The sequence below is a fragment of the Emydura macquarii genome, unplaced genomic scaffold (genome assembly GCF_026122565.2).
Source record: "Emydura macquarii macquarii isolate MOO-44397 ecotype Brisbane River unplaced genomic scaffold, CSIRO-AGI_Emac_v2 contig_2636, whole genome shotgun sequence".
NCBI classification, from domain to species: domain Eukaryota; kingdom Metazoa; phylum Chordata; order Testudines; family Chelidae; genus Emydura; species Emydura macquarii.
This window is the reverse complement of record NW_027132773.1, coordinates 36,682,947-36,707,742: the sequence shown is the minus strand read 5'-3', so window position 1 is coordinate 36,707,742 and position 24,796 is coordinate 36,682,947. Positions and strand designations below refer to the sequence as shown.

Below are 24,796 nucleotides of genomic sequence, written 5' to 3'. Positions count from 1 at the left end.
ATATTGTAAATATATGTTTACGATTAAAGCCTGTAGTTAAACTTAACAAAAAGAGTTAATGCATCTGTATAAGCACACACAAAAATTAAATGAGAAAGTGATCAAACATTTGTATATTTTGCTAGATTTCTTCTGGCATGGAGTTGGGGAATTATGAACAGCCTGTTGTTATGAGAGAGGAAAACAAACGAAGGAGAAGAAGAATGAAACCATACTGTGCAGCAAGTAATTTGTCTTCAATGGAACTGATGTCCATTGAGTTCATTCTGCCTACAAGCAATAAACATACTAAAGTGCCGGAAACAATGTTACTTGAAATAGCTGGCAACTGTACTGTTGAACAAATGAAAGCACAGATTTGGATGCGTGCAATAGAGATGAGCCAAACCACAGACTTTTACCATAAGTTCACCCCAGATCAGTTTATTCTTCAATATCAAAAGAAAGGACAGTGGTATGAAATTTATGACAAACATCAAGTAATACAGACATTGGACTGCATATTGTATTGGAAAGTGCTACAGAAAAAGATAGGCAAAATCTTTGTTGTCCAGAAGCAAAAACCAACAGAGGTGGTTCAGGAATTTCAGACACAGCTTAATGATTTAATTGGCTATGATGTCACTGATGTAAGTAATGTGCATGATGATGAGCTAGAATTTACCCGTCGCAGGTTAGTCACGCCGCGAATGATTGAAGTGGCCTGCAGAGATCCAAAATTGTATTCAATGCATCCCTGGATTACATCGAAGCCACTCCCAGAATATGTGATTAAAAAGATTACTAATAATAATATTTTTATAATCATACATAGAGGAACAACTAGCCAGAAAATTAAAGTATCAATTGATGACACTCCAGAAATGATCCTTCAGAGCTTTTTCACAAAAATGGCAAAGAAGAAATCTTTGATGGATATTCCTGAAGATCACAGTGAACTGGATTTTGTTCTCAGGATTTGTGGCAGAGATGAATATATCACGGGAGAGACGCCAATCAAAGATTTTCACTGGATAAGACAGTGCCTGAAGAATGGGGAAGAGATCCACCTTGTACTAGATGATCCCCCTGACCCAAAGGAGGATGAGGTTCAGAAAGAAGAATGGCCTTTGGTGGATGACTGCACAGGTGTTACAGGATATCATGAACAGCTGACAATAGACGGAAAAGATCATGAGAGAGTGTTCACTATCTCTTTGTGGGATTGTAATAGAAAATTCAGGGTCAAGGTAGTTGGCATTGATATCCCGGTGCTACCAAGAAATAGTGAACTTACTGTGTTTGTTGAGGCTAATATTCAACATGGGCAACAACTTCTTTCACAGAGAAGGACCACATCTAAGCCTTTTACTGAGGAGGTCCTGTGGAACAATTGGCTTGAATTTGATATTAAAATTAAAGATTTGCCTAAAGGAGCACTGCTGAATCTACAGATATACTGTGGCAAAGCACAGGCATTATCCACAAAGCCTAGCCTTCAGTCACATGATTCCCCCAACTCCGATTCTAAATGCAAAACCCAGCTTCTCTATTATGTAAATATTTTGTTGATTGATCACCGTTCCCTGCTACGTAGTGGGGAGTACGTGCTTCATATGTGGAAGATTTCAGGTAAGGGGGAAGAGCAGGGAAGTATCAATGCTGACAAACTTACATCAGCAACCAATCCTGATAAAGAAAATTCAATGGCTATCTCTATTGTTCTGGATAAATATTGCCACCCAATAGCTTTGCCCAAACATAGGATAACATCTGACCCCCAAATGGATAGGACAAGAGCTGAAATGCCCAACCAGCTTCGCAAACAGCTTGAAGAAATTATAGCCACTGACCCACTTAATCCACTTACTCCTGAGGACAAAGAATTATTGTGGCATTTTAGATATGAAAGCATAAAACACCCCAAAGCATATCCTAAGATGCTTAGCTCAGTGAAATGGGGACAGCAAGAAATAGTGGCCAAAACATACCAGTTGTTAGCTAAAAGAGAAGCTTGGGATCATAGCACTTTGGATGTTGGATTAACGATGCAACTTTTGGACTGTAACTTTTCGGATGAAAACGTAAGAGCAATGGCAGTTCAAAAGCTGGAGAGCTTAGAAGATGATGATGTTCTGCATTACCTTTTGCAACTAGTGCAGGTAAGGTATATTTGCATTTCTGAACATTGTTTTCCTTGAATATTTGCATGATCATAGAAACATGCCAGTGTTATGAATGACCTACTGTTTGCAGTCTTCAGTGTTAATCAAAACAGTGCTAGTTTCGTAATACATTTATCTTTGCTACCATTCACAGGTTGTATCTATGCTAATAGTCTACTTCAAATTTCCCACAGTCGCCCTACTACCAGTATAGCTCTAATGGTGGGTGTATATCCTAACCACTGGGTTTTCTAATCCTGCTCAGAGCAGATCTAGCTCACATGGTAGTTAAAGCACCAATTGTATAATTACTGTTGAAGGAATTCTGCGCCAAAAATTTAAAAATTCTACACACACTATTTTAAAATTCTGCATATTTTATTTGTCAAAATAACACAATACCATCAGCCATTTTCAATTATTTTGGTAATTTATTTCAAAATATCTGTCAGTGAGTATGTCTGTAACAATACAGACGACAAAAAAGATTCAGGAAATGTTTTTTGACAGATAGATTCCTTACTAGGCATATTAACACATCTCTGTGGCTCCACATAGCAGATGTCAATGCTAATATTTCCGCAGATGTCAAGCACAGAAGACTTTAAGGGTATGTCCACTCAGCAATGAAAAACCTGTGGCTGGCCTCTGCTAGCTGACTCAAGCTCGCGGGGCTCAGGATGCAGGGCTGTTTCATTGCTGTGCAGAATTCATGGCTCGAACTAGAGCCGGAGCTCTAGGACTCTCCCACCCTTTATGGTTCTAGACCCCAGGCTCCAGCAATGAAACAGAAAGACCCTGGGGCCCTGCCTCTCTGCGCTGGAGGTACTGCAATAGTGAGAGAGAGTCAGAGGCTTGCACGCATGCCCATTCCAGCCCCCCAATCCAGGTGTAGAAAAAGCCCATCAGGATCGAAGTGTGGAGGGGCTTAATGTGATGGGTCTGTGATGGGCTTAGTGTGTGGGAGGGTCTGGGTGCAGAGGGATCTGAATGCACAGGGGCTTGTTGGGAAATTCTGGGTGCAGGGGGAACGGGACTCTGGGGGGAGGCAGGTATAGGTGGTTGGGGCTCAGCACGGGGGCCTGGGGGGGGGAATGGAGCTCAGTGGGGAGGTCTGGGTTCAGTGAGGGGTCCTAGTGCTGAGGAAGTGAGGCTCAGTGAGGGGGGTCTAGGTGCAGGATGCGCAGCAGGGTGGTCCAGGGCAGGGGGGCTTGGTGGGATGGGGGTTTGAGTATGGGGGAGCTCAGCAGGGGGTGGTCTGGATGCAGGGGTCCAGATGCAGGGCAGTAGGGTCGGAGGGGGAGTTTGGATGCGGGACGGTGGAGCTTGGCAGAGGGGATCTGAATGTGTGGGGAGGGTCCAGCTGCACAAGAGTTGGGTGAATGGGGGGGCTGCTCCCCCTACAGTGACCCCTTCCCCTGCAGCTGGGGAGCGATGGAACCAGGAAGCGGGAGGGGAGGGTACAGAGCTTCCTGCAGATGGGGGAGGTTCCCAGAAGTGAGTCTGACCCGGCCCAAGGAGCAGCCCATGCAGGGGAAGAGGAAGCTCCTCCCCACCAGTCTCGCCACTCCTTGGCTCCAGGAACAAGCACACCTACCCTCCCAGTCTCCTCACGTCTATCCAGCCCACGCCCCCAGCTGCGATTTACATCTCCGCTGGCTGCTTTGGGCATCTGAACACAGGTGTCTGTGGTGCTGGGGAAGGGCACGTGACCACTCTTGCGGCTTCCCCTTGCTTCCCTGTCAGAAATAATTTTTCTGCTGGGAAGCGGAGACATCTGCGGGGGACATGAATTCTGTGTGCATGCAGTGGTGCAGCATTCCCCCAGGAGGCACTGCAGTCAGAAAGTCCATGTTCTCTGCAGGGACCTTTTATTGACAGGACATCAGGGAATGTGGGGAGTTTGGCTGGAAGCAACACAGCCCGATGGATGGAGCAATGCACAGGATTTAATAAAGTTACATTTCTTCAACTTAATCTGCATTCAGCTTCACTCTTTGTGACTGAAACACCAGTGAACTATCTGTACCAGTGCTCCTGCTGTTGCTGCCACTGTTGGTCATGAAAATTTTAAAGAAATTGCTAGTTTAGACAAGGCCTGACACAAAAGTTTGGGTTGTGCTTCGGGTCTGCTTGCAGAGTTGTGTGGAGAATCTTTCATGCTGCTGTGCATGCATTTTGTCTGGCAATACTATCATTCTTGTACTGCCATGAGTACTAAACTTACCCCTAAAATTTAATAAGAATAAAACAATAAAATAAAAAATAAAAGGCATGTCAAGGAACCATCGTTCTGACTCCATACTTTGGATTTATTCATTCATAGAAAGTTAGAAGGGTCAAAATCAGGGTTGTAATGGAAAGTGAGTTACAATCCTATTTACCTGAAATATTTCATGTGCTAGCTGGTACTTTTGCTGTTGTTGAAAGCTTGAGATCACTTATACAACAAAGCATTTCAGAGATCTGAGTTTCAAAAAAGTTTCTTTCACTTTCACAAAAGTTTGCTTTGGGGTGGGCACACTGCGCCATTGTAATTTGCAGAGTTGAGAGTATTATTTGATTGCAGATGAAAGTTGTAATAGTGCAATTCTATAGTGTAAATGCATATCCAACTACTCTGGTCCTCTTCTGAAGGCTTTCCATACCTGGCAGCTCTCTCTGTCTATGTAAAGGTTATAAACTCCGCAACAGCAGAGACAGCTAATGTCAAGGAATCTTTGAGCAAGTTCTGCAATAACAATGGGCATCTCTGTGGCCTGGAGCCTGTGGATCTTGTAAGCCACATAGGTTCAGAGGTAGTTGCTGACTCCAAAGAAAGTGAAGTAGGTGCTTCCAAAGTTGCAGAAGCAGTGCTTCTGACAAAGCCCCTGCATACTCTCCAGCCTCATCTTCAGCTTTGTGGAGGTTGGGCTCTCCAGACAGGATGTATTCAAATCAAGGTTTATACATTTTAAGGCCAAAAGTTACTACTATGATTATCTAGTCTGATCTCCCACATAACTGCTTCTATGTGTACTCTCCTTTAAGACAGCAGAGCTTACATACAAGTAATTATTTATTTATTTGAACACATTTTTGCACCAAAATTAGGGGCTCAGTTAATATGCAGGTTGGCTGATACACAAGTGCATGCAATACAGGATGCTAAGATTTTACTTTCTTCATTTTCTAAAATAATTTGCTTAAAGAAAATATACATTAAAAGGATTTTAGGAAGAAATGAACTATTGAGATATTTTTAGTTTCTTTACAAAACAGAAGGAAAACCTCTGGGATAAAAATTGTATTAAATTATACCATACAGTACATTTTAATGTAAAACAATATTAGAATGTTTGGGGTTTTTTTTTTTTTTTTTAAAAAAAGATGACTATTTGGCAGTGAAGAAATTAGGATATTTTAGTCCAAAACCTTAAATGTTAGTCTCAGGCAATACTTGATATCAACCCTAACTCTGTCCCCTTTCCCCTGACCAGCTTACCTCGTCTGAGTTTCAAGTACACTCCCCTCATTATTGTATTGTTTATACATATTGTAAAGTTTATATATTGGCCTATGATCTGAAAGCTTTAGCTGGAGACTGAAGACCAGAACTTCCTCTAACCTCACAGGACAGTTCAGAGACCACATCCTGTACAGCTGTTACCTTTCACATAGGATCCATAAAAGGCTTTGTGGGCCACCCCCACCTTGAGCAGGAAATTCCCATTCTACATCATTCACCCTCCCAGTAGTGGTCATAAACCCAATTATCTGTTTTGGTTTTTTTTCAAATTCACCCTGAACATAAATGCCATGCTCTAAATAGCCTATTTAGCCTTTCAAGAAAGGCCTGAAATTCGCTTTGTGCTTGATATAAGATGAAAGGGAGGGTGCAGATTATAATATTATACAACATAATACCATCCTTTTGTAAATCAAATAACAATGAGGAACACTGATTTTCTTTTATATGGAAATTAGTGGGGATCTTCCATCAGTAACAGAGGCTTAATGGGGCAAAGGTATGTATTAGAACCTTAACTGTGCGTGTCCAGACTTTCTGAGGTTTAGCTTCTTTGAATGACCAAATTCTAGTTTCTTGGCATGCAAACATTTGCTTTTGGCCTCAACAGAAAATTTCCTGACTTTCAATGTTTTTGTTTTTTTAACAGAACGACTTTTTTCTAATAATGTTACTTTAAATTAAAGTATGTTTACACCTTAGTTCTATTCATTTTGTTTTTGAATATTGTAGCAATGCCTAATTACTCAGCTATAGTTTGTCAGCAATGCTATTTTAAATGATGTTCAGAGATACCTAGCAACTAAAATTTACATCAGAATGAACCTTTCATAGGTTTTCTTCAAATTAAAAAATATATCAGTTTGACTGGTATGTTACAGATCACATATAGAGTCGTCTACTAATTGTAGAAGTTTTATTGCAATAAAAAATAAATACAAAATATTTAGCAATAAATGAATCCCTGATATAATCTAACAGTTTACACTATTTTGAAAAAATAAAATGATCCATATATTTGAGAAGTAGCTTTTGCATGTGGGTACTAACTATTTGTCATTAAATATGGTGCTGGCACTTTAAAAATATGACAATCACAAGATTCTAAGGAATCCTGAATTGTGGAATCTCAAAGTCCTACACTCACCACCCTTGGCTGCCATTTTAATCAGCCATCGGAAACAGCAAGCCTCTGGGGCTCTGTTTCAAATCTCTCTAAAAGCTTAATTTTTCACTTGAACAAACCCAGGTAAGTCAACAATAATGATTTCACATTTCAAAGTGGCAGCATGCCAGGTTTTATCCAGCATGGCAACTGCATATTTCCAGCTCCTGTGAAACCTTATGGTATGTCCCATCGTGTTCGCAAACTTTTCTGCTGATGACTCTGCACGGCCTCCAAGCAGACAGCAGACTGCTTTAGTTTCAAGAGCCGTTATAGTCTGTTGAGTAAATATTATTACTAGATGGTCATGTTTCGTTATATCTGTAGGTTGAGTGTATCCCTCTGTTCCCCCCTACAAGCTCCCAGTGAGCCACCCTCCCCTGCTCCTCTATTTCAGGAAGTCCCTGCAATCCCTGTCCATGCCAGAAACTCTGTATGCCCCTCATCCTTTCCCCTTGCTAGGTTCCACCATTCTCTCTACCATGCTAGGGGCTCCCCCTTAACCTCCATGTCCTGTGCTCTGTGTGCCCCCCATTCTCCCTTGTTTACTCCCACAGGGACTTTCTGTGCCTTCCCCCTCACCAGTCTTACTTTTTTTCTTTCTGTCTTGGAGATAGGTCATTATCAACGAAAAAAACAAAGCCATCAAGTTGAGTGCAAGACTTTGCTTCGCATCGCTCAAAAGTGTGCTAGCCACTTTACAGACAATAACACAGAAACCCCTTTCTACACTGCTATTTGAGGGGGAAGGGGGAGGAGAAAAAAACCCCAACTCGGAACCCAATTCCTTTTTTTCAATAGAAACTGATGGATGGAAATAGTTCCTGGCTCACCAACTGTTGTTGAAACACACTCAGGTTCTGTGGGAAGATGCTTAAAAATAAAGTGATTGGAGAGAAATTTAGTTAGCAATAAATATGTATTAAAAATAGTTCAGAATAGATGTACATAGTCTTTCCTTACAGTTTTTCTTATCTTTCTACTAGGAACTATTTTTCCTAATAAAAAGGGTACATTGCATAATCCCATCTTCTTCCCCAATGAAATGTAATATTAATGAGCCTTACATTCTTAAGGCAATAAGCTATTACAGGGTGTGTTATAGGACAGTGGTACTCAACCAGGAATACGCGTACCCTTGGGGTATGCAGAGGTCTTCCAGGAGATACATCCACTCATCTAGATACTTGCCTAGTTTGACAACAGGCTAAATAAAAAGCGCTAGCAAAGTCCATACAAACTACAATTTCATACAGACAATGACTTGTTTATACTGCTCTGTGTACTATACACTGAAATGTAAGTGCAATATTTATATTCCAATTGATTTATTTTATAATTATATGGCAAAAATGAGAAAGTAAGCAATTTTTCAGTAATAGCGTTCTATGACACTTTTGTATTTTTATGTCTGCAAGTGGTTTTTAAGTGAGGTGAAACTTGGAGTATGCAAGACAAATCAGGCTCCTGAAAAGAGTACAGTAGTCTGGAAAGTTTGAGCACTGCTGTTATAGGAAACTATTGTATATTGATGTCCTGTCTGGCTGGTTGAAGGCAGGAGGTATGTATTTGAGGCATATATAGTAACCTACTAATGCACATCTTGTTGTGGTTATTGCTGTTGGTATCAGTGAATGAGATTACTTGTTGCCTGAACCTGAGATATTAATGATTAGTTTGCCAAAACTAAAACTTCGAACAATCAGTAATTAACTTTTTTAAAAAGGTACTTTAAAAATACAGTATGATGATGAGTAAACTGGTTTATGATTGACTGAAACAGATTATTCTATTGTCTGAGCATCTGTGCGTATGCTTAGCTCTTGGGAGGTATGATTGCAGCATGTGTGGGCATACCTGAGCTAACTTTGATCTAGCTAGCTCACTAGAAATAGCTGTAAAGCTACAGCAGTATGGGTGGTGGCACGGGCTACTCACAAGAATACAATCCCACCTAGGACCCTGGGTATGTATTCAAGCAGTTAGCCCATGTTGCCACAGCTTCATTATTTTCAGCAAGCCGGCTAGATCAGAGCTAGCTCAGGTATGCCCACATGTGCTGCAATCACATCTCCTGATTTCAATAAAGACGTGCCCTATGTTGTCTATCTTGGGGACTTTTACTGCCATCCCTCATCTTAATGTCTGAGTGCTGTCACTATACTGCACCAACATTCATGAGTGTGAATTTAGACTTGCTGGCTAGTTCTCCATATTGCTTTTGTTTGTTAATCATTTGTCACAATAATAACGTCTCAAAAAAAACAACTACTAGCAAAGAATCAGAGAATGCACTGATCAAATCACATGCAAAGAAATATTGGTGCTTTTTCCAACTTTGCTTTGCCATTGCATTTTTCCTCTGACAGAGCTCTATTCTGTAAATTATATTTATAAAAAAATGCAACAAGGTATTATAAATACTTTTAAATAAAATTTGTATTTCTTTGCTTTTTATATGCATTTTTAGGCTGTGAAATTTGAACCCTATCATGACAGTGCACTAGCCAGGTTTCTACTAAAACGAGGTTTGAGAGTAAGTACTTCAAAATTAAGTAAAATTAAAGTTACAGGCATTGTTAAAATTGACTGTTTCTCAAGAGAATGTCATGCATACTAATTTTAGCCTTTTCTCTGCCTTTAGAACAAAAGAATTGGTCACTTTTTATTTTGGTTTCTAAGAAGTGAGATTGCTCAGTCCATGCACTACCAGCAGAGGTTTGCTGTGATCCTAGAGGCCTATCTCAGGGGCTGTGGAAAAGCCATGCTACATGATTTCATGAAACAGGTTCAAATAATTAAGTTGCTGCATAAAGTCACAATGGATATAAAATCAGTTTCTGCTGAAAAGTACGATGTCACCTCTCAAGGTATTTATTCCTAGGTATTGCTTTATTTGCTATGTAATGTGTGTGTCTTTTCGCTTCATGTGTATTAAAACCCAGGCAGCAAAAAGTACTGTTTCTCTGTAATGTCCACACGAGTAAATTACTAACTCTGCCACTGAGCATCACAATTAATTCTTCAAAATAGCCACGTAAGTTGTTACAAGAAAAAACAAAAGGCGAATGCTACCATGAAATGAAGGGGTAAGATGACATCACACAATATAATCTTAACTCCTCTCTCCTTTGTGTATTACTGCAATAACTGAGATCTTCTAAGTTGTTCAAGATAATGTGCCTGTCTTGGTATAAATGGGAAGCAGTGTGTTCTCACTGAAGGATCCTGGCCTCTGAAATTAATTTCCTTTCTTGGTTTGTCTGAGTGTGGATGTGGTGTGACCTGCAGGTGCAGATGTTTTTGCAGACATTTCATGGAGAAATGGAAGGTTAATGGTAGGAATTGATTAGGGATCTGACTGACTGGTAGGCTCTTGGGAGATATTGCTTGGGGTTGAGAAAATTATTGGAGGTCTCACTGTCTTTTTTTCATGTATTTATTTATTTTGAGAGTCAGAAATAATCTGTGGGTATGAGCCTGGTTAAGAGCCCTGATTTTAATTAAAATTTTTATTAAAGTTGTGTATTTGTTTTATTATGTGCCTAGGACCTGAGATAGACATAGTGGACAAATCTGAGTGAAAACATACTTTTTTATCTTAAATAAAAATGAATGGATTTTTAATTCAACTCACTGACTTTGTAAAGGATTATATCTTCCTTCAGATTTATGGTCAGTATACATTGCATATGCTGAAGAAGCACCCATATCATAAAACAGAATATGAAGTCAGATTTTTTACTAAACCACTTTCTCAATATATCTCATAAACCAGTTTATGGTCCAAGCTAAACAGTGTTTTGAACTGCAGTAAGTGTGAGGCTTCAGTTCAAAAGTCTTGGAGCATTCCTATCCAGAAGGAAAGAAATGTTTTTCATTTATGAATATGCTTCCTTCTTTTTAAAGAACTTCCAAATACTTCATACCTTAAGATAGAAATATTTTCACTACCGTATCTGCACCACGATCGCTTACCAGTTCCTATTCAGCATTTACATAGTGAATCAGCCACCAGTAGGAGCTTGCAGCATGACTGGCTCCAGCCGTTGGAAAACTCATTATGAACAGAGCCCTGCAAATCTGCAGATATCGGCAGACCCGGATGCGGATATCTGTGGACCATTTTTTTGCAGATCGGATGGTCACGCAGGTCGTGGACAGACTTTCTGGGACCTCCATGACTTCTGGGACAGGCTGGAGCAGCTGCCGGCCCCCAGTGTTGCTGGAACAACTGATCAGCTGATAGGCAGCAGCCAGGACTGCAGGCAGGCTGAATAGTTGATCAGCTGTTAGGTGGTGGGCGGGGCTGAACTGCTGATCAGCTGTTAGGAGGTTGGAGCTGAACAGCTGTTTGGGGTGGCAGGGGCTCAACAGCTGATGGAGGCAGCTGGCTGCAAACAGCTGATTGGCGGTGGGGATGTGGATACATCTAAAAGAGGGAGGGCGAATTGTGGGTTGGATAGAAGTTTATTTTCACGGATGCGGATCCACATATTTGTATCCGCACAGGGCTCTAGTTATGAAGACTGCAACTTCATATCAATCCCAAAAAGTGTTCCTTCAATCCAAAGATCCTGATGTTGTTAATTAAAAAGTAAATTTCAAGTTCCTCTCCATTGTGAATATCAGCCCTGAAATCCCAATCCAACTCACCATCCACTAATTCCATTGTGTGAATTGATGTTTCCAAGAACAAGTTAAATAAGCAGGGCAGTCAGTCGTGTGAGACCTGAAAAAATGCATAATGTTCACACTGGATCACCAAGATATTCTTTGAAAGCCCTGCTATGTTTTCACTTTTATCCTGCACTCCTAAATTCAGGAGTTTTGTTTTAAAAATAGTATGATTGGGGCCATAGTATTTAATAGCCTAGAGAAACCCTTCTGTGTCATGCTCCATGTTCAAGATGGTGTTTGCTTGATTTGTGATGCTGACAAACCCCATTAAAAATTCTGTGTCTTAGAAGAGATTTACTTTTTAATTATTTTACAAAGCACATAGTGAGGTTTCCTGAAACTCCTTTGATCAGAATATCCACTTTTTAGGAGGAAACTTGAAACTTCTGCAGCTATAGATAGATATAGAGAGAGAGATTCTGAAATTTCAATCACAGCAATCAACTTCATGTCCAACAAGTTGTCTTTCTTATGTGATTTTTTTCTTCTTCTCCACTCTGTCCAAAAAGGGTGTCCTTGAAAAGACTACTTAGGTGATCCAGTGTGACTGCTCTACATTTTTCAGGCCTACTCACACTACTGACTGTTCCACTAATGACTTATCTAACTTGTTCTTGAAAATATGTGATTTTTTGCCTTCACTACCACCTTTGGAAGTGTGTCACTGCATAGTTGCGCTTACTTGTTAAGAAATGTTTCCTAATACTGTTCCTAAACTTTTTCTTCCTTGAACATCAGACTGTTGTTCCTTTTCCCCACCATCTCCATTGACTGAATAATTTACTTCCTTTATTTATATTGTCAATCTGAATGTATTGGATCACATCTTCTCCCTTTGGTCTTCTCAGTTCTAGTCTTATCAGTCTTTCAATCTTATCCCCTAATTCTTGTATCTCTTTTTTCACCCCTCTCAGTACTTTTGTTTTAGTCTTTTTTTATCTTCCCTCAGTTTAGGTACGCTGTATTCCAGGTGCAATCACACTGTGGTTACATAGAGTAATATTTCCCTCATTTTTAGAGTCTATATATTTACATCCAATTTTTGTTTCCCACAAGAGCATCACACATCCATCTTATATTTGGTTTGCTATCTGCTTTCATCCTTGGGTCTGCATTAGATAATTGCTTTCAAGATTCCTCATCAAAATAGATATCTGTGCAATTGTTTCCTCTCTTTAGATTCCAGTTCTGAGTTCTCAAACTAAATCAATTGGGAAATCTTATTATTTATAAATACTTCTGTAACTTTAAAAAAAAAAAATCAACTAGTTCCAAATCTTAACTATGATCGCTTTAAGTAGTTGGTATTCAGTGTCTTAATTATGTGGTTTTATGCCAGATGCCTTATGGAAATTGAGATGCTATATCCTGATCCCCTTTGTGTAGCAAATCAATAATTACATTGTAGAAAACTATTAGATTTATTTGAGAAGACCTATTTTAATAAAACCTAGTTCCTCCTTGAAGAAAGATGTCTAATTATAATGTTCACAGATTGACTCCTTTATCTTGTGCTCAGATATTTTTCCCAGAATAGATATCACACCAGTCATCTGGTATTTTCTCGGCCCTTCTTTCCTACAAACCTCAAAAATAAGTGTCATTTGCTTTTTTCAGTTCCTGAGTAACTCTTAATTCTTTATAGCAAAGATTTTGAGATTTTTCTCCATTAGTATTTTAAAAATTCTAAATTGCATAAACACTGTATCTTTTTCTCATTTTGCAGTGTTCTTTTGTTTCCCTTTTAAATTTCCTCTTTCTGAGTGTATAATTATTTATATAGTGCCCTCACTATGGAGGGTGCTTGAATAGCTAGAACTTGTGCATATAGAAATCTGTCTTATTTTCTTTTTCTTTTAAATTGGTGTCTTGTTTGTTTAATATTCAAGAGTACTTCCCAGCTTATTGCAGAAATGGATTGTGACTGGCTAGCCAAGATGGAACAATGTGTATTGCATATAGTATTGACATTCTTGTTTAAACTGAAGGTTCAGAAATCTGGAGGGGAGATGAATGAGCATCATAATTTACATATATGCATATTCATTGACTCATTTACATAAGCCACAGATGTTCTATTTGCTAGAATTTAAAACTGACAAAGATGCAGTATGGAACAAGCTTTAAGAATATAGCAATTGCTTTGCCCCTGGCTGGCTCCAGGTAATTGATGGCTCCTTATGGCTCTGCCCCTGGTTGCTTCTTGCCCTGGACTAGGTGGAGGTCTATGGCTGGTTGCTCATTCCTGATTCTGGCTGTTGCTTGCCCTGGGGCTGGGTGAGGGATCTGCTGTTTCCTGCCATCAGTTTGGGGGATGCTCTGACTGAGTTCCTAGCCCTGAGTTGTGGCTGTTCCTTGCACTCTGGTTTGTGAGGATTGGGACTCTAACTGCAACTGCCTGGCTGCTGCTGGAAAGCCACTGAGGCTAGAGAGAGAGCTAGAGCACTGCCCACTGTCACTACAGCCATAGCTCCAAATTTGTGGCCAGGTGTGGATTGGAAGTCCGGGGGGAGGGGAGGGGACTATGATCTAAGCCAGTGGTTCTCAACCTTTTTTTCCCCGAGTACCACTCAGGTCAGGTACAGTCAGGTCAAGTACCCCTTGACCTGACTGTACCTGACCCGAGTACCACTTGGGAAAAAAAGGGCGGGGACTTGCAGCAGGGTTTCGCGGAGGGCAGGGAATTTCGGCGGCGGGGGGTTACAGGGGGGGAACAATGCCCTCCGCCGAAACCCATCCACCGTTTGCCCCTTTTCAGTGGCAGGGTTTCGCGGGGCTGGGTGGTAGGGCACTTCCAGTGGCGTGGTACGGCTCACGTACCACCCAGCCTTCCTCCAAGTACCACCGGTTGAGAACCGCTGATCTAGGCTATGTCTTTGTGGCAAGAGTCTTCATGGCTGCAGTATTGTTCTCACTAAGTGTCCAAAAATCACCAGATTGGTTTTTAAATCATGAGATTTGTTTAAAAAGTTGTGTTCTTGTGTTTGCCTTCTAATTTTGAGCCTTTAGGGGTCACGTTTTCAGGCTTTTTTTGATAACGATGATAACGATAACTTTTTTTTTTTTTTTTTTAAATGAAAGCTGAGATTTTCGTGTAATTGCCTGAGTCGAGGAGCTGGAGCTTTAGGAAAAACACCAGATTCCACAAGTCCTGTGATAACATCACGAGAGTGGGTAACACTGTGGTGGCTCTCTAGAGCATCCTTAGATCCTATAGCAACTATAGAGTCTCCTTGGATTGCCAAATCAGGAGAGCCTGCTAGGAGGTCCTAGGCACAAACAGTTCAAAAAGGCAGCTAAAAATAGGAGCCTTGCACCCAAATTCTGAGATTTTAAAGGCCTGATTAACTGTAACTTTCTGCTTCTACTTTTGAACCCAATAATGATGATTTCTTTTTGGCCATTACAGTTATCACACTGCTCAAACAAAAGCTTGAAAAACTGCAGAACAGCAAACTTCCGGAAAGCTTTAGAGTTCCATATGACCCTGGGCTGAGAGCAGGAGCACTGGTGGTAAATATATTTGATTATTTACAAATTCTTCATAGTTTGAAAATCTCTTATGTGCAAATACGTGATTTACAAATCTGCCTTTTCAAATCATGTACTTGACTTCACTTCTGCCGATATATCCTCATCTGTGGATTTACCTCAGTTTACTCTGACAAACCTATCTTTTCTCCGGTCTTTACGATTCCTAGCTCTCACCTTTATAAGCAATTATAAGCAAAAGGCTGCTGCTCACCTCGTATTCAAAGAAGAAAAATGATGACAAAACGCTAATCCTTAAACAGCAATTCTGACTTCCCATTAATTTCAGGATCTAGTTAGAAACTGGCTTTCTTGTATCTAAAAACTTTATAGACTTATTCTAGTCTACTTCACTTGCTTTGCATCTCTCTAGTCTTCCAGTTACTCCCCTACCTGTGAGGGATCACAGGCCTCAAACATTGGTCCTCAGGCAGTAATCAGACCATGACTACCACCCAGCAACTCACCTGAGTAACAAGGAACAGGTCCAGAAAAGGCCTAGCTTGCAGAGGGAGCTGCCCCAAAACACTAAGGGAAACATCCAGCCCCTGGACTGGCTAACGAGTACAATATAAACCAGGAAGAAACAACAGGAAGTTGTCTGAGCAACTAAAGGAATCCTTACTTGGCTGTGACAACCTCCCGCTTTCCTGATTCCTAAGTCCTGCATTCCTGCCTGCTCCTGGTTCCTGTCCCCTACCTGCTCCTGGTTCCTGTCCTCCCATCACAGACCCCTGTCTGCTCCCAGTTCCTGCTGTCCTGCCCTGCTCCAGCCCCTGCTGCTCTGCCTTGCTCCTGACGCTGGCTCTGGCTCTGGCTCTGGCCCCTGGCCTGGCACCCAACTTTGTCTCCAGCTCCAACCTTTGGCATGGTGACTGATGCTGTCTTTGGTTTTAACCCTCTGCTCTGACCATTAGGCCTGACTCCTGCTCCAACCAGTAGGTCTGACGGCCCATGCCCTGGTCATTGCACTACCCATCTAATATTGATCTCTCCTCTGCATCTCCACATTGTTGAGCCATTGTTGATACAAAAGTCTTCTCTGCCATATAGAATTGCTTTTCTGTATCTTTTTAACATACCAAATTGCTATTTTATTTCAAATCTCATCTTAAAAGTTCTTTTCATTGCCTTTTTCTCTCTCTCTGTCTTTAGTTATTATCTTATTTTTGTAACTATCATTTAATTCTGTAAAGCATTTTAGGATAGAGTTTACATGGTGGTGATACAGAAAACATTCTGTTGTACAGTGTAGGGAGAGAGGCACTAATGCCTTTGTATACGCAGAAGTGTTATGTTTATCCAAATACAATAAAAGCAATCATGGTATGGACCTTCCTTGTGACATAACTAATTCAATATCATAATCTGTTTTGTATAAAATGCCCAGTGGTGTCTCTTCATTCACACTTCATTAATGAAAATGTTGTGTACTGTGAATTCCTAGATAGACCGTAAAATACCAGTCCCTGCAATATGAGCACAGATACATGTCTACCAGATTAAGAGGTTGATGTGGTGTGACTATAGAATCAATTAAACGGTTGATGGGCTATTCAGATAGTGTATATAGAAGTCACAATTGGCTTGGTGGCAACGTGACTTTTTTTCTTTAGAAGCTTTGCTACCACAACTGCATTTTATACTTTCCCTATAGACTGTGAAACTCGCAACTCTACCAGCACTTCTCTAGATAAGAGAAATAATTGAATTATAGGTGCAAATGATTATCTCAGAAGGCAGACAGTTATTCACAGGCTATACCTTCCTTTCATTCCTTGCACACTAAGCTCAAAGTAATTTGTGAACAAATAAATGTTTATTATACTGGTCACTTTAGTTCAGTTTGAGTTTCACCTTCTATTCGAACACTCTTTTTCTATTTGCTCATAAACTTAAAACCTTTTTGTGCTGAAATTTTCTATATTTAGTATCAGCCCAAATGTTTGAGGCAAATTGATTTAGTATTTTTAAGGCTGGCAGTTTTCACACATAGCTATGAAGCCCAACTGATTTTGAATAGTTAAGATGCATTGAATCATATTACTCCAGCCCTGTGTTAAAAGCATAAGCAATAAAAGAGCCTCTTAAAGTTAAACTGTTTTCAGAGCATGAGCCTCCATAAACTTTTAAAGCATCATGAATAAAGATTATCACTAGACTGCCTTAAATTCTTGAACTACTTTTAGACTTAAACTGCTTTAACTGAGATAAGACAACCTAAATTCTTAGAGGTTTAATTTACTTAATATTTTTTAAAGAGTAGCTGAATTAAGGAAAACTTTATTAGCTCCAAAAGCCAAGTACCATCTGGCTGTGCAGGACCATGAAACAAGAGCCTTAGGGAACTCCTGCCTCTTGTGGTTCAAGGAACTTACAAGCTCTATTGGTAAGGCTGCCTACACTTTTTAAACTCCTCGAGCTAAATATAATAAAAGTACTTTGCATTTCTGTAGCACCTCCTCACCAAAGATTTCAAAGCACTACATAATATTAATAAAGAAGCCTCATAATAGTTTTATAGAAGAGGTAACTAGTATCACCTCCTTTTACAGATGAGATTTTGGGGGGTCTCCTGAGAACTTGTCCACTCGGTTCCCCAAGAACTCAGTTCGATTCCAGTCTTGTCAATCAGGTTTCTTTATTTGATATACAGCAAAGCTACACTGAGTTGATCAGACTTAGTCATAGGGAGTGGATGTAGGACATACCACACATCCAAAGTTACACAGCAAAACTTTACCTTATATACATTTTTACTAACATGAATAACACATGCATTCTTAGCCAGACATTGCATCATATGCTTCATGATTGGCTTGGTAACTTATCAGGAACCAAACCGTGTATAGCAAGCTTTGTCCGTGTGCTGTTCATGTAGAACCTGATCTTTACATTCCAGGTTTATCTTGTCCATTGTCCCTAGCATCAGGGTGTTCCTGCTTATCTTAGCACAGACATCCTGATTCCAGCCTAGTGCTTGGTAAGCCCCTACTTACAATTTAACCTTCCATTCAGCTTCCCATTCCCAGTCATGCCCACTAAGAAATGAGGCAAAATACTTATGGCAAGCCTGGCCTACATTCCCACTCCTTTAATTTTCTTGTTTTTTTATGTTATTTGTTTCATTTGTATCCTATTCCATCTTTCTGTGCTCTTTTTCAAGTTTACCAACCAGCAACACATCACCAAGACCATAGTGGTTGTAATCATTTGAACCACCATTTATATTCGGTTCAAAGTATGAACTGGGGGAGGGGAGAAGGTACACCTCCTCAAGTAGAACCCAACAGAGTCTAATTCCACATTATAAGCTTGATCTTCCTTTAAAGCATCCTTTGGTAATTTTTACTTTGCTTTTATTTTAATGCCATTATGAAAAACTGGTACAAAATGTAAAAATCTTTCCATTTATCACCGCAGGAAATTTAGGTAACAAATAGAACATAGGCCAATTAAAATAACATTCCCTGGGTCTGTACCAGATGCAGTCCTTTTCTGCTACCACACAAACTTGTCATCACCAGCATAGGCAGTTTTTACTTTACCTACGTCCTACTATCTCTACTGTACTGAATTTGAAGACTGTTCCCCCAGAGTGAACCCACGTGCTGACAACTCTGTAGACTGTAAGACATTACATCTGCACATGTAAGTGTCCTCCAGGTGCAAGCAGCGGTACAAGTCTGGGGCTTTCCAGACTTTGCATTGTCTTGCAACAGTATTTGAGGAAGGAAAACAAACTTCTTCTTCGACACCATATGTTTTGTAGTGTTTTTCACATTCAACATCATGGTACTGGACCCTTGTTAAATTTCTTACCCTGTATCAATTAGTATTATTTCCTTTGTACCAAATTTTTAACTTTTCTGTGGTGATAAAGGAGGGCAGTCCTCTTTGTTCTATGTCACGTAAGGTCTCTTTTACTTTATATAATATATATTTCCCATATAGTGCACATGCCATTGTTTTTGTCTTTTACCTTTCATGTTAGGAAATTAATTTTATCTTGTACATTAATAAAAAAAATACATTTACAACATCATACACATAAAATAGTTAAAAATTCTTTATCAATAAATTTTTTACTTTGTTGATTTTCAAAATACAATACTCTAGATGCTAATTCTGGCTGAAACCCTTGTTCATGTAATGGTTGTAGTACTTCTGCTGCTAACTTCTGTTGAAATGCTTGTTCATGTTCCTACAACGTCTCTGTCAGCTTGGTTTCAAAGCAACATACCAGTTCCTAAAAGCTCAGGCCCATGTCAAATTCCCTCCAGGTTTCATTGCTGTCTGACATTGGCAGGCTTATGCATTTTAAAAGTTTACTTGTTTGTGCATAAAATCCTTTAAATAGTTTTTAACCATTTGACCAAACCCCAGTGACTGGAGATTGGTGAAATTCAATAACACTTGGCACATTAATAAACTACACATTATTAAACAATATACTTCCTTAACTTAACCCTAAGCCATTAGTTGGACTAGTTTCAAATCTAGGGCATTTCAATCTTTTATATAATTGCTTAGTTTTAATACAATTATTCTTTTTTTCCATTTACAAAATACTTCCATATAGGTTTTTACTTCCTAATGAAACTTATTTTACAGTTAAACACAACTTTTGGATAAAAGTGTTAATGGTTAAGCTCCATTTCTTACATTCACTGATCTTCCTTGTTGTGGAGTTGGTTTCTGCTTCCAAAGCACACAGCTATCTGAAAAAGAAAACACAATCTATTGTGGCTCCTCTTTGGAATGTCTCTTTGGTTTTAATTAAACAGCATGTCTTTACATTTGTTTTATCCTTCTTATGAGATACACTGCATATTCCATGGGAATACACCTTCCTTCCATAGTGCAACCCTTACCCTTTATTTGCCATAAAATTTTGTTAGCTACATTAATTTTCACATCAAGTGTAATTGTTTGTTTTGTGAACAAAAAGTTTTCAGTTTACCCCTATCAAAGTGATTGTCTAATCACTCAGAGCCAGCTTAAGGCTCCGTGTTCAAAACATTGCTACTCCTCTAACAACCCCCCCCCCCCTTTCCCCATATACACCTTTCCCGTTACTGCAGAGGTGCACTGTCTCTTTAATTTCTCATTCTTATCCTGCAGCTCTTTCAGGATTCATTACTACAGAGGAATCCAGAGTCTCTCCCTGCTTTCCTGGTTCTGGCCATCACTTGCACAACCACAACCATGTCCTCTAGTCCTTATTTTATAAGATGTTGAACTTCATAAAAACATTGAGATAACAAAGTCAGATAACACCAACTACATGCTTGAGCAGGGGGAAAAAAAGAATTTAGTAAAGTCTACCTGCAACGTTGGCAGCTGCTCAAAAAGTGCTTGTCAGCTTTTGTAACTTTGAATGAAAGATTCAAATGGATTTTTAGCGGAATCTTTTAAAAGCCAATTCATTTTAGACATACAAAATAGGGTTTTACAAGTCAAGACTGTTTGTTTAGGTCCTTAAAATCTTATGTAATTACACAAATGTATTTGCATTTCTTTTAAATATTTTGATCAGCACTGCTTGTTTTGTTCTAACTGCTTTTTACACAACTGTACCCTGACTACATTCCCTCCTTGTACAGTCAGAGGCTGCCAAGTTCAAATGGAAACACCTTATTTCCTTTTAGTGATTTTGACTAAATAGTCCATAGTCCAGTGATTCAAATCGGAGTGTCTCTCTGCCTACAGCAGCCATTTACAATTGATTATTTACACACCCTTAGTGGGGAAAATTGGCCCATTTTCCTTCAGAATGGCTGTAAAGATTCCTGGGGACAAAAGCTTTGTGGTGGTAGTTGTCACCACCTGACCTCCCCGTCCATAATTTGTTTGACTTACCATGGTTCCACCAGGCGAGACTGGACTGAGTTGTAGTGCCATAACAAGGTTTTGTTATCAAACCAAACATTCTCTTTTCCTTTCTGACTGAATGTTATATCCAATACCTTTAGTAGACCAGCCTACTTAATCCTTTCATACTCTAAAGTTTTTAACATCTGTTTAAATGCTCCCTTTAACTCCTCACTCTCTTTCCTTAAATCACTTACTTATCTCCCAAAGGCACACATTTCTCAGCCAATTTCTCTTTGCAGCTCTGAGCTTATCTTTGTGCTTGTTTGCATTCTTTCTTTAGCTACAATTACTGTTCTCTTCATGGTCTCCCATGGGTCTTATTCTTCAAAGTTTCAGTGGCATTCAACAATTCTTTGCTGTGCTCTGCGAGGCATTCTTTTACATAGGGATCCAAAATAGCTCCTTCTATTCCCCTGAATTTCTCTTCAGGAGAGGCTTCTGTACTATAATTTAATAACCTGGTTTTTTGTTTCATTTTCTTGCATTTCTTGTCTAATGCTATTTGCTGGAGTTCCTTTTCCACCTGGTTCCAGGCTCCTCCTATCACTTCCTTGAGGAGTCCATATGGACCTCCTTTAGATCTAACCCACTCCTCCAGTGCCCTCAAATTTAAACCCTTCCAATGCCATTGCTAAACTGCTGAGTTGTGATCCTTGCAAGTAAAGCTACAAAAAAACCTATATGTTACCTGCTCCATATGAATGGAGTCTGAGTCACTGCACCACTATATTGGAGTTCTGAGATCTCTTCCACTCAGTTCCCCAATTATTCATTTCAATTCGAGGCTCATCACTCAGGTTCCTTTATTTGGTATACAGCAAAGCTATGCTGAAGTCAAGCATAGGGAGTGGGTATAGGACTTACCACATATCCCAAGTTACACAGTAATACATTTTCACTAACACAAATAACACAGGTATTCGTAACCATACTTTGCATCATGTGCTCCATGATTGGCTTGGTTATTTTTCAGGAACCAATCTCTGTAAAGCAAGCTCTGTCCATGTGCTGTTCATGTAGAACCGGATCTTTATATTCCTGCTTATTTTAGCTAGCACAGATATCCTCATTCCAGTGAAGTGCTTGATAAACCCCATTTACAACTTAACCTTCCATTCACCTTCCCAATCATGCCCACTAAGAAATGAGGCGAGTTACTTGCGTCAAGCCAGGCCTACAGAAAAAACCGAAGCATAAAGAGGGTGACATGCCAAATGTCAAACAGAAAGTCTATGGCAGAACTAGGAACCAACCTCCAACTCCCAGTCCTATGTTTTATCCATTAGAATAACTGGGGGCTTTTTTAAATTTTATTTTCTTAAAAGGAAATTAATGAGGTAATGGGAAAGTGTTACAGCAGTTCTAATCTTGGGAATTCAAGCACTTAAACATCAGGATAATCCAAAAATTAAGTCTTGTCTTCCAACATTAACTCATCCAAATATTACATGTATGCAAAAGAACCTGTTTTCTTTGTGCAGTGTAAACATATTAACATTAACATGTGCATATAAATTTACATTGAACAATGTAATCAGGAATAATATATGTTACATATTACATGTGCAAGATGCCTGAATTAACTTTGTTGGAAAAACGTTAAATAAATTTCCTACGTTTCAGTGCTGGATTTTACAAGCTTCAAATTGCATTAACTTTTTTTTTAGTTTTGTATTTTCTACATAATTCCATTAAATTACTTACTGCTGTCACACTGTAAAAATATAGATAAAACATGCTTTGATGGGTGGGTTTTGGAGTGGGAGTTATGGTTTGTTTGTTTTTTTATGTACAGTAAATACTGTGGTCCAGATCTGCAGTATACATCAATGTAGCTCCATTAAAGTCAGCAACTTCTAAATATCTTACCACAGCTGAGGATCTGCCCCAATATGTTTCTGTGTTCTCTACCATAAATTGGAAATAAAATGCAGTATAAAATAAGAAATAACTAATTGTTAGTATTGCAGAGATTCAATACAGATATGTACTTGCAATTGATCTAGCTTCAGATGCCCTCAAAGATGTAATTTTCCTTCTCAAAGTCTGTTCATGCTTTTAAAAATACCATGTTTCACTGATGTTTAAAATAGAACCAAACAGAATCCAGACCCAATTCACTCACACTGAAGTCAATAGAAATCATTTTTTTAGTGAAAGGGGGAAGTAATTAAATGTGGGTTTCTACTCTGCAAAGTGACAGTAAAACTGCTATTGTGGGATTCCATGCTTAGTGTCTCCCTATGATTTCAGAATCTCATAGTCTTGGTTTACAATGTAGAATATGGTGGTGGTTGTTTTTTAAGTAGCCAATTCTATAAACTCAGCCTGGGCTCTGAGAGTCAAGTTGGGTTCATTCCAGCTCATGCATCATCACTAGTATTAAAAGTTCTGCAGGCTAAATTAAGTCTTCTGTGGCAACTGAATAACACCTTCCTCCCCAACCTTTAAATGTGTTTCCCCAGGCGTAACTGATTGGAATTTAGTAAACAATGTGTTCATGGTGAATAAAAAGGAATAGAATCTGTTGCTAATTCTGTGTTAGCTGTGTTGACTCTGTAGTGCCAACAGGGGCAAAAAGCTTAGAAATGAATTAATCTTTTACAGATTGAAAAATGCAAAGTAATGGCATCCAAGAAAAAGCCACTTTGGCTTGAATTTAAATGTGCAGACCCCACAGCCCTATCAAATGAAACCATAGGCATTATCTTCAAACATGGAGATGACCTTCGCCAGGACATGCTTATTTTACAGGTATGATTGCTAAACTTTTATGAGATATGTAAAAAAGCTGTGTGAATAAAGTATGGTTAAAAACCTTTTTTCTGTCATAAATGTATTGTAAATTGTGTTTATGGTACACTTGGAACATGAACTTATTAAATCATATTATGATAGTGTTCAGAGGCCCCAACCAGTAGTAAGGCCTCATTTTTTGTCTTATTGGTACTTTATATCACTTTTGCACCTCATTCCTCCTGACCTACTTCCTGCTTGCATTTGGCTAGATGCTAGAATCAGTTTCTTTCATAAATTTGACACCTTCACTATCCTACAAAATTAATCTGTCATTTTGGCCATCATGGCCTATTTTCCTACTAAAGGAAAAACTTATTTTTTGTAAACTTACAAAGGAAAAAAAGAGTGACAAATTGTATTTCTCCTGTATGACCTTGCTCATTGGTCTGATGATGGTGTTCCAGTACGTCAGTTTACCAATATTAGCATTTTGTGAGAATTTGCATAAAAGTTGGTGTTAAATAATGTGTTCAGTTCTTGTCTGTTAAAATATGGTAAACAATAAATATGTATATTTTATCAAGGAGAGGGGCATGATGTGAACCTTTTAATTCCAGTTCTGCTACTGACTGTCTCTGTGGTCTGAGATGGATCATTTATTCTTTGTCTTAGTTTCTCCATCCATAAAATGGAATAATACTACTAACTTGTCTCACAAGATTATGGCCAGGGTTAATTAGTTGTTTGTAAAATGCTTTTGAAGATCGAGTACTGTAAAAATGTATATTGGTTTTATTACTAGATTCTTCGAATTATGGAATCTATTTGGGAAGCAGAATCCTTGGACCTGTGTTTATTGCCATATGGTTGCATTTCTACAGGAAATAAAATAGGTACAGTATACTTGATGAGATTAGTATATCGCAGAATGTCATAGTTGTAACATAACAGATGACAAATATTGTACATAAAATTCATATCAAATCTCTCTATGTAACTCACAGCTCCGGTGGGGGGGCACTTACTTTAACCCCTCTCTCAGTCCCTCTTTATGATCCTCTTTCAAGTGATAGGCCCAGCATCTGCACTTCTCTGAGTGAAATCACCACCGCTGTTTACCCAAACTGGGTTTGACCCCTGCTATACGCTTCC

General features: G+C 39.2%; 1 protein-coding gene across 3 annotated transcripts in view; it reads left to right on the top strand.

Moving 5' to 3' along the window:
- PIK3CG (phosphatidylinositol-4,5-bisphosphate 3-kinase catalytic subunit gamma) overlaps nt 1–24,796 on the top strand; it is a 51,014-nt gene that overhangs the window by 11,869 nt on the left and 14,349 nt on the right. For all 3 annotated transcript variants that reach the window (XM_067564461.1, XM_067564460.1, XM_067564462.1), the window contains exons 2-7: nt 126–2,141; nt 9,288–9,353; nt 9,462–9,687; nt 14,907–15,010; nt 23,513–23,659; nt 24,447–24,537. In XM_067564461.1, the coding sequence (XP_067420562.1) occupies nt 138–2,141; nt 9,288–9,353; nt 9,462–9,687; nt 14,907–15,010; nt 23,513–23,659; nt 24,447–24,537 (2,638 nt within the window). In that variant the 5' untranslated portion in view covers nt 126–137. The remainder of the gene's footprint in view (nt 1–125; nt 2,142–9,287; nt 9,354–9,461; nt 9,688–14,906; nt 15,011–23,512; nt 23,660–24,446; nt 24,538–24,796) is intronic.